The 16,431-nt window shown below is 42.3% G+C and overlaps 1 protein-coding gene across 2 annotated transcripts; it reads right to left on the bottom strand.

Annotated features, from left to right (window-relative positions):
- Window positions 1-871: 871 nt before the first annotated feature.
- ARL8B (ADP ribosylation factor like GTPase 8B) lies at window positions 872-16,098 on the bottom strand. Of its 2 annotated transcripts, XM_067303519.1 has the most exons (7): window positions 15,871-16,098; window positions 5,997-6,077; window positions 4,773-4,846; window positions 4,250-4,343; window positions 3,473-3,540; window positions 3,162-3,232; window positions 872-2,827 (listed from the first exon to the last, which is right to left on the bottom strand). In XM_067303519.1, exons 1-7 carry the CDS (start codon window positions 15,991-15,993, stop codon window positions 2,778-2,780), a joined length of 561 nt encoding a protein of 186 aa, XP_067159620.1. In that variant the 5' UTR covers window positions 15,994-16,098; the 3' UTR covers window positions 872-2,777. The 2 variants fall into 2 exon arrangements, with proteins under 2 accessions (XP_067159620.1, XP_067159621.1); XM_067303520.1 differs by lacking the exon at window positions 3,162-3,232.
- Between the last annotated feature and the right edge of the window lie 333 nt (window positions 16,099-16,431).

Raw genomic sequence — 16,431 nt, 5'->3', positions numbered from 1 at the left:
AGCAGTAATACTATGTTCAGACCTTCTGTGCACAGAAGACATTTTGCTTTGACTGTTAGCTCCAGGTAGCTAATTTTACATGCAAGAAACTCCCATCAAATGAAGTAACATGCACAGGATCTTCTACTTCAGTTCATTAGTCCCTTTCCCATGAGCCCAGTTAGATGTGAGGGATGCTATTCAGACTTAAAAACAAACCTGTTATAGCTCAGTAAGTTTGAAAGCTTGCATGAAAACAGACTGAACAGAAGACATCCCATTTGTTACCATTACCTGGAAGATGCTGACATGGACCTATGAGTTAATCAGCAATCCAACAAAACTTAATAAGAAAAGGCAATGGGAAGAACAGTCAGCATAACTAAGATTAAAATCAAGACAGACTTTGTTCAAGACCTCAGTCAAAATTCTTGCTTTCCAATGAGATGAGTTTTCTACTCTTATTAGCACTGTATGATTAGACATTGCTAGATCAGATACTTGTGCTAGAAAACTAAGCATCGTTTTATTCCAGGCTTGATTGACAAAAAGAGCTTGTAATCACAAGCCTTTATCCTCTTGAAAAATGAAGTTCCAAACAGCTGCCATACCTAAGACCCTTCAGCTGACTAAAAAGTATTTTTCCCCCATAAGCAAAAAAAGGCTCAGCAGACCTCAGTAGTGACTAGTTAAGCTTGCTCACGTAAGCTGAGAAAGCTGCGGGCATGAAAGGTAGTTTTACAAGCATTTCACTTTAATAGTTTAACCACAGAACATAAAGCTCAGGTATTTACTGAGCCTTCTTCCCCCATTTTAGTTTTGTGGGAGAAAAGACATAGGTAGCCCATTATGCATTGCCATGAGTTAAGCCACATCAACTCAAGTCAGTCAGTTAAGTGTCAATACAACCCTCAAAACATAAGTTTATTGAGTAAAGCTGAAGAGCAGTAAACCAACATATGCATCCACCTAAATAAAAAAATTCACGTATTTACAAAGTTCAGTAATTGTATAAGTTGTTCACATGCAGAGAGTAATGCACAGGTTAACAATTGGTAGTGTTTGGATGCCATAAACGCTGAAAGCAGTGAAGTAGATAAACACCAAACACATCAAGTTTAGCTATAGGCCAGTTAACTAAACAGTGACCTGGTCCCCCACAGATTCACACATTCTAGTTTAGTTTCCTTATTTTAGGCACAAGCAAGTTTGCTAAATAGAAGTACTGTAGCAGTTCATGGAGAACTAGTGACTACAGTAGCAAGTTAATATACCCTCTCCTCTACAGCACCAGAGTATGAATTAATTGAAACCATGCTTCAGAGAACTTAAAGGGGACAAAAAGTTAAAATGCAAGTCCAGACTGAATGCAGGCAGCATGTAGTGTCTGTGCAACAGTGCAGTAGTCGGTACAGAACAGTAAGGCCATGGCAGTCTAAATTAAAACTGGTTTGTCGTAATTGATAATGGACTAAACAGTGTTTTCAACCAAAGACTGAAATAATGCAAACTCTACATTTAGGTGAAGAATCACACACAGTGTGAGGCAACACAAGCAGGTGTACCATGTATTTGTATACACTAATAAGCTACACTGACATTACTGTATGAACAAACCAGTCTTAACAAGTCTGTCCCTTTAAATATATTGAAGTCACTGAGAAAGTAAAGCTACGAAAACGTTACAATCTTTAGTTTATACATATTTCTCTATACGGTAGAAGCTAGTCAAGAAATAGGATCAATTCATTGGCTCTCTTGTGCTTTGACACAGTAGAATTCATCTTGCAACTTACAGACTTTGCACATGGTTACATCAAGAAAGCAGGCAGGTCTAGAGTTGTCACAATAGCTCAGATGTTCCATAGCACCAGGTGAAACTGTGCCCAGCTATTTCATGAGCAGGAGAGACACTAGACAATCACATAGATATTGTGCTAAAGGTCAACAACTGACTCTATACAAAAACATCAGAAATTTAAGTGTCATGCAGCAGCTCAGAATTTGTGTTCCGGTTTCAGACAGAGATCACTAGTATCTGGAGACAGAGAAAAATGCGTCTGAACAAAGTCTGATGTTCCTAGCAACTTGTTTTTATGCTGGAATACCACAGTTTTTGAAAGCTTGATGAAACAGTCCCTTCCCATCCCCCATACAAGTGTTAAGCAGAAGCAACAGACAATGATTTTGAACAGTTGATTCTTTCCTAATTCATAAGTTTTCTTTTTAAAGTGACAGGGTAAGATCTCAGCTGTAGAATAGTGATGCTGATCTATGCTTTGTGCTCCCCTCTGCAAACAGTTTCTATTTCTCTGCTTACAAATATACATCACATGCATTTGTGAGATAAATTACTATCCCACAATTCACGCTTAAATGTTTTTAACTACTGTATGTGGCATCTTACAGAATCTTAATGCTGTCAAGCATCAGCATCTTCAAGCCACTAAACACTAGAAATAAAACACTTGCTGAAAATCATATAAAAACCTGGCCCTGAAAAACCAGAACAGAGTGTACCATCATAGTTAACATGGTAGAGATCATTTTTTTTAAAAAGCCCCCCCAACCCTCCCAACCTTAGATGGTTGTAAAATAAATATTTTGTGCTGACTTTATCATGACAACTCTAGTTGTTTCTGTGACAAAATAGGAATACAAGTCTTCAGCAGTGCACATGAGAAATGAACTGTGAAAAGGCAGATTCTTGATACAGGATTTTTGGATAATATCTCATTATGGAGGGAAGTGGACAATTGAGATTATGGCCAACTGGTACTGGAGATTCCAAGAAGACTTCAGCTTCTTCTAGATTTTGAATGTTGAATAAGCCACTGAAGCGTGATATCTAAAAGGAGAGAGAAGAAGAGTTCCATATTCAAATGTTTAACTGTACTCACATTACTGGCATCACTTTGGTATGCCAGTGTCCTCAAATACATGAGAGAAACATCCAGCCCTTCTCTAGAGGATGGTCCAAGATAGATTAACAGAATGATACCAGTCAAGCTTCCTCATTGCCGTCAGGAGTTATACCAGATTTAATTAGTGTACTTGCATATTGTTCTTGGGTTTATTACCTACTTCCTGAAGTCAGGAAGCTTGCATTTAAGAAGTTATAAACCCCCAATCCATCCTCTGTCAGCTCTCCATAATGCTTAATATTTTAGGTTAGTAGTTACCTATATTATCCTTCTCTTTGCAAGAAATTGAATAGCAGCAGATTTCTCTGTCCTGAATAGCAGCAAGGTTCCTATGAAGGAGACAAGATTTCAATACACATTTTATTCATAGTAAGCACTCCTATATTGAGAATCTTTACACTGTTCCCACTTGATCTTCTGTATGTGGCTTGTTTCTGTACAATGTTTCAGCTACCAGCTGTTGCGGGTTTTTCTACTTCTAAAAGCGAGCTTGTTCATTTAACATAGCCCTATGTACAAAACTCATTTATTGAGTTAACATAGCCTTTCACAGGAAGTGTTAGACTTACATCTTTTCAATTAGCTGTTTCTCATCCAGAGCATTAGGAAGGTCTCTCTTGTTTCCAAGTACTAAAACCTGAAAGCCAAAGCAGGAAGAAACAGTTGCAGAATTCATTTTTTACTTTCGGGGAGTTTTACTTAGGGGAATCTGACAAGCAGTCTGCATAAGACATTAACTAGTGAAACAAATCAAGAGGGAAGATTAGCTACCAAAAAAAGGTCAATGAGATACTAATGATTTGATCCTAATTTTAGCCTGACTTGAGACATAAGACATCTTTTTCTTCAAGTACCTGAGTCATCTCGAGTCATTGTTGGCTGCTTCTACAATCCAGCCACAGGGAATAAGGGGATCTAAAACTCTTATGTCCAGAAAGCAAGCATGAGAACACATCACTTTATAAAACAGAATAATCCAGTAAACTCTCAGCTGAGATTTCCCAAGCTTACTCTAATTTACATTACACTATTTAGCTTGTTCAATAGTAGGTTCTAAAAGAGAGAACAAGCTCCTGTTGTGGAATACTGTAGTCCAAACCCCTGCTCTGATTTTTTTTTTTGGGGGGGGGGGGGGCACTGAACAAGAATAAGGGCACTGAAGGAGTGATTAAAGGTCAAAAGCTTATGATTTAAGGCAGGAGGGACAAGCATTATTCATGCTTACACTAACAGTTAAGGTTAGGCCTTACAGTTGACTTAAAGGTTCCAAGCCAGGCTTCAGAATTGCTAGAACTATGCACACTCCTCATGCAAGTTTAACACTACCAGAAGACAGTATTACTTACAGGGATTCCTTGCAACTGTGGTTTGTCTAGAAGATTGTGCAGCTCATTTCGAGAGGCTTCTATCTTTTCACGATCTGCAGCATCTACCATGTAGCTTTAAAGAGAATAAGGTTAGTTCAGAGAGACTGAACTACATCAGAAACAGCAATCTTCACTTTCCATCATCAGTTGCAAGTACATTTAACAAAGCTTTAGACAAAGCTAGGTTTTCTAGCTCCTAGAGAACTCCTAGTTCTTTTCGAAAAGGTTCTCTAGAATGAGAGTAGATGGAAGATTCTTTAACAGAGTTAGACTACACTGCCACTCAAACAGGAAGTAGTTACTACTCAAGATTAGACACTGATGAGAAAGTAACCCAGTCTTGAGCCCTGAACTTGAGTATGAAAAGCCACTTAACGTGGCTGCAATACAGTTTCAGAATTAAAATGAGAACAGCGAGTCAAGTGTGCACAGTTAGAAAGGCTAGATGCAGAAGAAATCCAGACCTGCAGTTAGATACTAGCCTAAGGAAGATGACACTTACACAATAGCATTAACTCCTCTGCAATATCGCTCCCACATGCTTCGGAATCGTGGCTGCCCTCCTATATCCCAGATCTTAAGAAGAGGGAGAAAAAAAGAGACAGGTTAGCTATGCACTATGTTTAAACATGGCACAGAAAGCTAAGACAGGAAATTGGAACACTCAGTTTGTTCCTCTCTCCTTATATCAGCTGCAGGACCTTTCAGGTATTAGAACAGAAATAATCTCTGCAGACAGTGGAAAATACAGCTGATCAGAGCTAGCTCGCCCACTGGTATAAGATCTAAGCTACAGCATCTTACATCAGCCCCCAGAATGCATCTGTGCATTAAGTTTGCATGGAAACACACTGTGGAATACATGAGAAGGCAATATATTGACTTAAAAATCAGCTTTTAACTTAAGTCTTCCCTTAAGCATAAAGTTGTTATAGCAGGGAGTAACACTTGCTCCTATGCCTCAGACTTCCACAATCACTGCAGTATGGGAAACTGCAGCAACAGAAGAGGATTTTGGGGCCCTGAACAAGTGAAAGTTTCCTTAGATTAAAACAAGACAGTGTCACAACACTGCTTTAACTAGTCCATGAACCCGGAAACTGAAGACAGATACTCACTAAAGGAGTTCTGCAAATAAACGTAGCTATATTCTCTTAAGCAATTTAGAGATCTGTCCGAGCCTCTTCAGTTTCCTAAATTTGTCCTAAGAAACTAGCATGTTTAACAATTAAGAGCAACACACAGAACAACCTGTTTGTCCATGGAATTTTGCCTGAAGGTATTAGTGAGTGACATGATTAAATTGCTCATAAGCAACCTTGAACAGCTTTGCATCTTGAAGAGAAAGGATGCTTTGCGTTATTAGTGAAGATAAAAAAAATAATAATCAAGGCACAGCATCATGTTTGTAGTAGAACCTCACTTACCTGCCATTTCTAATCAGCTAAGTTTTCCTGCCTCCCTAAATTACATCTAGAAAGTAGAACTAGAGTATAAACTGAGCATTAGTAGCATAAGTTCCTAAGAATTTCTTTTCAGTATTTGTTGCTTGTATGTAGCATTACTTGAAGCAATCAAGAAACCATAAGCACGTAATACAAGGAATTTTGATCCAGTGGTGGAAGTAAAATAGAGCAGTTTTAAACTAGAAGTTGAAGATAACTTTGTCAGTCTCTTTAGAATTGCCTTTACCTTTTTTAAAACCCACAGTGCAATGTTAACATACCTTTATTGTAACATTACCCTTCGTAACTTTTCTCATGTTGAAGCCCACAGTAGGAATCATATCTTCACTGAATTGACCTGACTGGACAAAAAACAAACAAAAAATATAGAGAGAGTTAAATCTAGTGCTGATCTTATGCAGACAGTTTATATGTTAAAATACCACTAGCTCTTCTAACCATATGCCTTCCAATTGAAGGCTTCATAGCTGAGAAGCTGTAGATAAATTCATGTGTATTAAAGCTTGTGTGAAGTTAGTCATTTCTTACTAGTGCTTAGAAATAACTTCTCAAGCTTTAAGGCAGAAAGTCAGGGGAACAATTACATACAAAGTTACTTGGGTAGAAGTGCTTTGCATAGCTAAACAGATAGACAGCCAGGACAAGTATTAAAAAAGAGCCATTCACCTACTTCTACTGGAGCCAAGTTCAAGCTATTCTTCAGGATCTCCTAGTCACCCTGGAAGCTAGAAGTACCCTGGAGGTTTTCCTCTGATGCAAGCTATTCTATAAGCAATATTTACAGTAGTAAATCACTCTTGTGGAAAAAGCCTCCAACCCACAGGTAAGGGTTAATTCCCTGAGGTTTATTTAAAAATGCTGTCAAGTGAAAGGACCTGACAGTTCTGCTTCCTATTAGGCTACAGACTTTTGCCCAACTCCCAGAGTGGCAGGAAAGGCAACCAAAATGCAACTGGAGAGTATTCCAACCTGTTTCCACCAGGAGTTGAGCATCAGGTAAAGCTCTGACATAACTGCTGCCAAACAGTATAATATTAATGAGGCTCTTCCATGACAGATGTTTTATTATCACAGTTGCACATTTTATCTGTAATACAGTTTGAAAGCCAAGTTCACAGCTACCACCCCGTAGCTAACTAGGAGCCATAACAAGTGTTATCAACAGTAGTACAAATTTCTCCCATGCTGCCTTGGTTATTTGGCAGAAGGTGACTCTCAGCCAGTGGTCATCATGTACCTCACCATGCCCATTATGTTTAACAGAACCAGTCACATCAGATTTTGAAAAAAGGTTGACTCAGATGCATTCAGTTGTTTAATTAGGGTTCAAGACCATAGCTGAAGGAAGTCTGCCCTCTCTCCTCTGACACTGCACAGAGAAGCTAGCCTGAGTTAAAAGCTCCCTGGAAATATCACTTTTAGGAGGTTCAATGTAGGCAGTCACTTCACTCCATGCAGTTAGCACCAAACGGCTCACAAGCTGGAAGAAGTCACCAAGTCTGACTGAACATGCTTTTTGGAGCTTGTATACAGAGAAGACAAACAGCTTAATACCAGTGCTTCACCATTCAGTTGTCTGCCTAGAGACCTATGCTTCCTTCAGTTTGTTTCCCCCTCCAACAGTGTTCTTCCACTAGCAAACCAAAGCTAGAAGCTTCACACAGTATTCAGTTTCCAGTATAATGCTGATAAACATTAGAAGTCAACTGAAAACATTCAGATTATAGCAGTCTTTTTTGCTTATTTGTCTGAAATGTAGCAGGACAGAGTCCTTCAACAGCAAGATAAACATGCCGTTTAGCTGACCTCCAAAAGAAAAATATATCCAGTGCTTAGGTTATTTAGGTCTCCTAAATGGGTGATGATTTTTCACATTTACGATCTGCTTCACAAAAGTATGGCTATACAAACCAAACGTCTTTTAAAAGAGGATCAAAGACTTAATTCCTTGAATCCAAGGGAAGCAACTGTAGATCAGTGAAAGCCCGAAGAATGGACAGCTTAAACTTCTTAGCTAAGTATTCTTCATTCTCATTTGAAAAAATGTTTTAATTGTTAAGGCCACAGAGAAGAGCATATAGCTTAATCTCGTGCAGCACTGTTTCAGAAAACTTTGCTGTTAACTTTAGCAAGGTGGGTTCACAATCTGAACGCCTATTAACTTCATGTCACTGCCTTGAGAGCTCAGTGTCCGACTCATCCATCTTAGCCAATTTGATTATATATAACTGTAGCAAGACAGTGAGATGGGTAACCATTGTTTCCATGGCCGATGCAATTTAGCTAATAAAGCATGCGCTGCCAGTCTTGCCTTTGGAGGGCCAGCTTGCCATGGTTCCTCAAGTATCACTGCATTCCTGTCTCCACAATCACGCCCTACGCACATCTCAGCGTCTCCTGAACACTCCCTGAACCTCCCTCCATCTAACATGGTGCCCATATACTTTTAAGCTAATACTACTCAGATACTTCCAAATCCTTTGACAGATAGCTGTTCCTACCAATAGCTTATGCCCCACCACCACCATATTCTTCTAGGATACAGATTCCTTCAGACTGGAGCAAATTCACATTTGCCATATGCTTAATGTAGTGTTAGATCAAAAGATTTTCTTCATCACCAAGAAGCTTCTGCAGAGTCATCAATAGAGCTGCTGCACATCACACTTCAAGTATTATATATCCATGCCACACATCCAGGTAGAACGGAAGCTTGTTCAGACTTACTTAAAAAAATACATTGTGCAGTCGCTCAGTTACAATTTGAGTTTCAGCTTTTTATATTCTGCCTTGTACGTTACACAAACCAGCAACATCTGACACATTTTAAACTGCTGGAAACGGAATGAAAGGGTGGCATGTGCTTTCAATGAATTGCCTTGAAAACACAAGTGAATCCTTTCTCTCTGTAGGGAAGTTGGAGGCTGGGGATTATGAAGAAAGGAGGGCACTTTCTTTATAGCCTTGAGAGGCACCTCCTTCTTAAGGCTTTGATTATATTGATCAACTTGGATCTTTATTTTGAAATACCTTACTCTGATTTAAGTGCAAATGTTCCTCTGTTCAGAATCAGTATATCTGAGAAAAGCTACTGGCAGTCACCTTATCTTTTAAGACAAGCCAGAAGAATGGTTAAGATGATTGCGATGGACTTTACGTCATCATGTCTCAGCATCTCCTATTGTATCTAATTGCCCTGGCCCTGAAACTCGTTCTCTAAATCCAGAGCTTACTGGGCTCTTGTTTGCTGCCTCTAGAGAAGAGAGAAGAAGAAAAAAAATTTTCAGCTGTATCATATGTATCAAAGTATTCATATCCAAAAGTTACCTTGAACAGAACAAAAAAAATTAAGCTTTTATTAGTACACAGTTCTATTTGAATCAGACTTTTTGTCTTAAGGCAGATTACTCAGCCTTATCACTGTGTTCAACACAGTATGATGGTTCCTCCTTCCGAAACAGGGGCCAGCTTTAAAACAAGTTTGGTAGGCATGGGAATATTCTCAGCTCCCAATCTGAGAGTGCTTGGCTGTTGTCATATGCAGTAAGCATTGCTCAAACACAGTATTATCAAGTACAGCAAGAGTAGTTGTTTACAAATCTAGCAATAGTGTCAGTTTTCAGCACTCATGAATATTCCATTAGACAGTGTACTTCATTCAGATCTCCTGAAAAACCAGCCTTGTATACTAGAAGCGATTATCCATTAAGGCATTAGCTCTGAGGTCATACAGACCGTGCAGCATTTTAATACAAACTGTTCACTTAGGGTCACATGATGAAGTTAACTCTTGCCTATATGTAAAGGATAAGAAAGAGGGAGACAAAACAGACTGAATATCAGAGACCACATGCACAAAGAACCTGTAGGACTAGTTTTTAAGGCTTATGGTTTAAGAGATGCTGCTTCGTCAACACTCTAAACCACTGGAGAACCCAAGCACATGACGTACTAAAGCTTAGTCCTGTCGGATTCCTTAGTTTAGGCGCAACAACAGGCATTAAAGTTCTCCAGCATTCCTATCAATCAAGGTGGTTAAGGATTAGCATTCATCAGGACTAATCTCTCTTGTGTAATGGAATACAGTACTAGTCATTACTGCAGTGACTAAGATCAGTTGTAAGTACCCCCCTCTGGTACCTGTTCTTCACACATTTGGACAGTGTATCATGGCTTTATATCCAGGATGTTGTGCATAATGGGCATAAAACTGGTTGTTTGAATTCAAAACTCACAACTGATTACAGTCATCACTATTACCTGGTGCACAAAAATGAAAACTGTAAACTCCAGCAACACAGGAAGTGGGAAGCTCAGTGTGGATTTGCACAGTTAAAGCAACTTTGGTCCAGTGAGGTCTTACCTTCAAGATCAGGCACTAAATCACCACCATACTAGACCTGAAGTGCTTTAAGACAAGGGGGTTTATTAACTAGCTGATCCATTGCCTGCTTAGCCTTATATGATGCTTGTCTGCTCCAACAGACAGTTGTAACAAGCAGGCAAGTGAAAGAAAGTTGTATCATAGGGGAATGTGACCATTTACCTCCTTGAGGTGGACAAAGACTACTCAGAGGAGTAAAACTGCTTCCAGGCCGGACTGTCTCCAAGTCCCTGCAGTGTGCTCCAGCAATCTAGGAACACAAGAGCAGATGCCTACCTGCATGGTTAGTTTAGGTTCACGTCACCTTGTGTCTGGTATAACTAGTACCAACTCTTGCATAGACTCTAGCACTTAAGAACTGCATGCCCCATCTCTCTCAATACAAGATCCAAATTTGGTCCATCTGTTATGCACCAGTTAACACTAGCTTTGGCTTGGGGTTCCAGTATGTTGAACTTCACCTCACGGACCACTGTTACCAGAAGGCAACAGACAAAGTTATTTGACACCTGCCAACCTGCTTAGCCACAGCTAGTATGGTGTCAGCCCTCACACTGCACATCAGTCTAGACTCCGTACCGCTTCCAGATTCAACTCCAGTATCTGCACCAGCCCAAGCGGGACCTTCCTGCAGACCTGTGCTACAGGAGTTGTGTCCTGTGAAATGCAGCTGTACAAGTGGAAGTTCAGCCAATTCACAAACACCGCTTTCTACCTTAAGTCTGGCACACTCCTCCTCTGGGTCTGCACCCCTCTCTCCCAGCCTTAGCCTCCGTCTGCCTGTTCAGCCCACCAGCAGGGCAGACGTACGCATGGCTCTCCAGCCAGCACCCACAGAAGCTTTACTTCAGGAAAGAGACTGCAGAGTGCCAGTTCATCGTCCAGAAGGGTAGGATGAGATTTTGGACAAGCATTTAACCTAGCATCTAACATGTTTCAAAAGTTTAAAAAGCATGCAAGTTTAGTCTTTTTTTATACACAGTCAACACTGAAACAAGTTGCTTACTAAGTCTATTTCCAGTTCTCTTGAGTCAAAAAAACTCCAGTTGCTTCATCTGCCTTTCAGACTGCTGACTTCTAGAAATCTGCAGTTACCAGACTGTCAGCATGAATCTCTAAGTAACTTGATCAAGTTATTAAGGATATGACTGGAATTCCTGGAATTTTCCTTAAAATTTCATTTTAATATATTAAGCATCCTGGAACAATTCAAGGCAGAACTCAAACTGCAGTAGTAGGACAGGTATTGCCTCTCCTCTCTCCCTGGCTAAAGTGGTGGCTCTCTTTTGCTGGCACCAGAGCCCTTGTGGTCCACAATGGCCCATCCACATAGTCCTCAGCAACCAAATCACATTTGAGATTTTGGTTGTACAGGCTACACAAGGAGATTCTCTACATCAACAAGAAAGGTTAGGGCAGCCTTTGCCTTACATCTCAAAGCTAATATGATTCATTACTGTTATAGGACAAATTTCTTCATCAAGGCTTTGTTACTACACAAAGATTATCTTGACTCATAATACTTTTCACCAATCTAGAAGACATCATGAACCAGCTTAGCTGACTGGAAGATAGCATCTTAAGCATATGGATTTCAGCCAGGACACTCCTAGTCCACCTGAACTCGAAAACCACCTTAATTCCCTGTGCTCATTCCCATATTTCTTGCTTTTTAAACAAAGGAGGAAAGCTGTACCTTTCAGGAATTTTCTTCTTGGACAAAAAAGAAAAGAGAGAGAAGCAGAGTCATTCTAGCATTATATAAAAGCTACCTCTCCTCATCCTCCTCTGCAACATTCAAAGCCTCAACCAAGAAGCATCATATATGGGCAAATCAACTGTCTAGTTTCTGTAGTCTACTTTCCTTCTTGAAAGACTTGTAGAGTGTTTCAGCTCATATTCAAAAGCTTGAACACTATTTTGGAAGCCTCAGTCCTTGAGATCTAACAGTCCCTTGAAAGGTTTTCCAACAGCATTTCCATGAACGATTGCGGCAGAGAGCACAATAGCTTAATTTGACAAGAAAATGCATTTTTATTTCCTCAAACCTGATTTCAATGGAATTTTTAAAAGAATATGGACTATCTATTAAATAATGACCATAGAGCAGCAAAACAAGAGCTAAAAAGGCACACTACTATCTAGCAGTCAGTCATATAAGAGCTTATACAAAGGCTTAAAAGATTTTTAAGTCACAAAAGTATCTTTCTCTAGGTGTTACCACTTAAAGATCTTCCACTGCTTAAAGGGTGCAATATGGGAACTTAAGACCCTGATAAAGGGAACAGGCTTGCATTTCAGTTACATTTTTCAGGCCATTTGGGGTACAGCAAGCAAGACCTCAAAACAAGAGTATTAACCGGAATATGAGTCAGCTAATATTAGCTTTATTACCTAATCCAGTGAGGCAATCCGTTTCAGGAGATTTTTGCAATTAAGAAACACCTCACTTAAAATATATCATCCTTCTCACTTAACTACTGTGAAGTGACAACATATGCTATTTATGATCTGTCTAGGTGCCTCAGAAGGCATTAAACTAGCAGTGAAGCTGTTTAGAACAATCCTTTTCCATACTTCTCTGCTATGGCTTCTTTAAGTCAGAGTTACTAATAATAGTCACAAGGACTGAAGGAAGTCTCAGCTCTCAACTGTCCAAAGGAATCTTTTGTTCAGAGGGGCTTCAAGTGAAGTTTTCTCTTCCCAGAAACCAAGGCCTCATTCAAAGGCCTGTCACCTATTCCAAGGTGAAAGCAAACAAAAAACCACCCAACCACACACTAATTCAGGCTTTGACAGGAATCCTAACAAGGGATCTTATCTATCCTATCACCTCAAAGAAAACAGATGGAGTTTAGATCTTAAACCTGACAATCAAATCAGGAGAGTCTGACACTCCCTCCCCACCCATTTAATTCTCCTCGCCTGGCCATTAAATATGGGAGTATTAAGCTGAAGAGTTCTGTTACCAAACACTTGGATCAAGGATCAGTCTACTGGGCTTCAAGTGAGATTTTATAGCAGGAAGCCTTCTTTTTTGGAATTGAAGATCAGCAACCTATTATTCGCCAGTATTCACTGCCCATAGCCTGGAAGCAGAGTCAGTTTACTTGAGTCATGTTTCAGTTGCACCACGTGACTGTGGCGCTTGGTTGTCTGTCATACCTTCTCATACCACCATGGCTATGACTTGCAGCTTTGACAGCAAGCCTGATGAAAGCCTGTTAACAGACACTAGCTGCAGAGATGCAAATAACAGACGATATTGCAGACTCCAGCAAGTAAGGGACGTTTCAAGTCCTCGGCTAAGAATTCAAGATGCAATACAGCAATGACATGCAGTATCTCTGAATAAGAGCCACAGGCCATCTACATTATGGAAATCAGAAGCAGGAGGAAGTGATAGTCTCCCTTGTGAGCAAGTTTGCTCATGCACATGGAAAACTATTTTCATTATGTTTAATATCTAATTAGAGACAGTGACTAACACAAAGCCTTAGCAAAACAGAAGCTGCATTTGTTGTAGCCAGCTACAACTAGATTTCCCTGCTAAGGTTTTTAAACCTTTTAGTCAAACCTAAGCTTGGTGCGATTACAGACAAGCTAAGTGTTTGTTTACACTAGAGGCATAAATATGGCCAAGGAGAATTATCAGCCTAGAAAAAGGTTATTGTAGAATTGGACTGTTTGCCTTTCACAGATTTTTCCACCTTCATGGTAGGCAGTAGTTGTGTCAAGGCTCCTGTGTAACTGGCTTGAGTTTTTCTTCTGGTTACATATGCTTGATTTGATTGGATAACCACGCAAAACAGATGATTACATTAGAAATCTACATTAGATTAAATGCACTTCTAGAAGACTGGTAACAGCTTTGTTACACTAGATACAACCTTATAAGCCATACCAAGTTCCTGGTATGTAATCCAGTTTTTAGAGCTACTCTATAGGACTAGCATCTTGCTGTGTCATTCCTTTCATTTCAGTTTTATGGAATCCCAATGCTTTGACAGCTACTTTCATCGAGACCGTTAACTGGCCTGCAGAGAGCAGTTCTTTTCCAGGCGCTAGCTTCCAAATGCATACTAGGAATTAAAATAAGCCAAAGAAGCAACAGACAAGAAGAGAGATCTGTGTGCCATGGGCTGCACTACTCTTTCTGCGAGAGGCAATATTGTGTTGGTTACTGAAGCTCATGCTGTTTTTATTACTGTTTAAACACACAAAAACTTGAGCAAGTCCCTGAAGTCTGACATACTCACTCCATTCCACCCCCCTCCCCCCCCCCCCAAGTCACTAGGTTTCCCAATTAAAAACTTTGGAAGTGCGACTTGCTATTTCCAAACCTAAACCAGCTAACCTAACTAGGCTGCACGTTATGCACAACTTCCTTATTTCACTCAGTTTTGCAAGCCTGTTTGAATGACACCTACTCAGATAGAGTTTTGGGTGCGATCCTACTGTGCAGCTGAACTCCTGCAAGATTCAACTCCTAGCAAAGCAAGCTGGATGAAGATGTCAGCTTTATATAGCAGTACTTTTACCACTTGAGACAACCTATACAGACTAAATTTCTATGCAACTACTCCAACTTCACACATCTGCACTACAGTTTCACAAATAGCTTCTCAAAGGAGATGTGCTACTGGTGCTACACAAACAGCAAAGCAAAGCAGTACTTTATACGATGCCATCACCATCCAGGACTCCAGAAGAGGAAAAACCTGCAAAGTAATCCCACTGCCCAAATTTAGTTGCAAGAACAAACCAATCAACACCAGCTAAACTATTACAGATACTTCTATTCAAAATATCCTACAACTTGGAAGCTTGAACAAAAACGGTTGAATAACCCTAACGGTTCCCTTTCAGGTTAGTCCAACAATTTTTGCTTAGCATAACTGAGTAGAGGAAAAGTTACCTTTCACTAGGGTTGTCCACTTCATGTGATTACCATCAGGCCCACTAAACACTAATATTCTCAACTACACAACATCTTTGCTACATTTTGACAGCTAATCAGTGTAAAGAGGATTACATACAAGTGTAAGAGAATGACAGTCTTTTTTCCTATCAAGTTACCCATCCAACTGACACTTAAATAATGGCACTCATAAAAATGTTAAGGACACAGCCTCAAAGTAAGGTTGAGGGTCTGCCCAGATCTTTGGTTGGAGATGTTCGCTGCCTAATCCCAGGTGCACTGGAGCCTCAAGGTGGTCACGCTCCCTGCAAAACAGAAAGGTGCACCGGCTTCCCATTGCAGCCTCCCTACACGAGCTTCCAAACTCCAGCTCATCCGCGAGCTGTTTCTGTCACGTGCACCCACAGAACAGGGCACAGACGAAGCCAGACAACCCATTTAAGCAAGACATTTCCCCCCTTCCTTGTTCAGCAAGGGGAAAGGCTTCACGCAGGAGGATTCCCACACCCACCCACCCACCACCCGCTCCAGGCGGACCGCCAGATGAGCAGGCCCGGGTAGCTCAGCAGCAGGCCGCTGGGCCTGGCGGCCGCTTGACACGGAGCTGTTTCTCTCTCGCGCCCTGCTCGCCCGAAGCCCGAGTCCCGTGCTGGGCAGACGCAGAGGTGCGGAGGGCGGGCAGGCCGCCGCGGCGCTCCGCGCTTAGGAGAGCCCCGGCCCGGCCCGGCGCGGCCTGCTGGCGCTCGCACCGCCAGCGCCGCTCTCCTCCTCCTCCTCCTCCTCCCCGGCCCGGCGCGGCGCGGCGCGGCCCGGCGCGGCGGCCGCTCACCGCGATGACGTTGACGAAGGTGGTCTTGCCCGAGTACTGCAGCCCCACCAGCGTCAGCTCCATCTCCTCCTTCCAGAAGAGCGAGCGGAACCAGTCCAGCAGCCGCGACAGCAGCGCCAGCATGGCGGCGGCGGCGGGGGGCGGCAGGCCCTGGGGCGCTGCCTCGCGGGGGCTCCGGCTCCGGCGGCGGCTCCTGCGGCCCCACCGACACCCGCTCGCTGCGACGCGGCCCGCCTCGCCCCCGCGCCGCCGTCATATGACGCCGCCGCGCCGCGCCGCGCCGCGCGGCAAGAGGGGCCGCGCCGCGCCGCCGCCGCCGCCGCCGGGCCCCGCAGCGGCCCCTGCCGGCAGCGCCGCCGCGCAGCGCCCCCGGAGGACCGGCCGCGGCGGGGCGGGGCATGTAGGGGGCGGGGCCCGGGGAGGGGGCGGGGCGTTTTCTCCGCGCCACGCCCCCGCGCCATCTCGCGCGGGAGCGGCCCGGCCCCCCCTCCCCTCCCCCCACCCCGCGGCGCCCCCGCGCCATCTTGCGTAACGGTTTCCTGTGAGGAAGCGGGAGGCTGC

Source organism: Apteryx mantelli, chromosome 12 (assembly GCF_036417845.1).
Source record: "Apteryx mantelli isolate bAptMan1 chromosome 12, bAptMan1.hap1, whole genome shotgun sequence".
NCBI classification, from domain to species: Eukaryota; Metazoa; Chordata; class Aves; order Apterygiformes; family Apterygidae; genus Apteryx; species Apteryx mantelli.
The sequence above is the reverse complement of the archived record's forward strand: the minus strand, read 5'-3'. Positions and strand labels throughout refer to the sequence as shown.

Bases quoted from the DNA above. Each gene is read 5' to 3' on its own strand.
- ARL8B (XM_067303519.1), bottom strand. From the start codon at position 15,993: ATGCTGGCGCTGCTGTCGCGGCTGCTGGACTGGTTCCGCTCGCTCTTC. The intron at 4,344-4,772 runs GTAAGTGTCATC...TTCTCTTTAAAG, and splicing joins AGAGGAGTTAATGCTATTGT to CTACATGGTAGATGCTGCAG. The intron at 2,828-3,161 runs GTAACTACTAAC...CTCTCCTTTTAG, and splicing joins CAAAGAGAAGGATAATATAG to ATATCACGCTTCAGTGGCTT.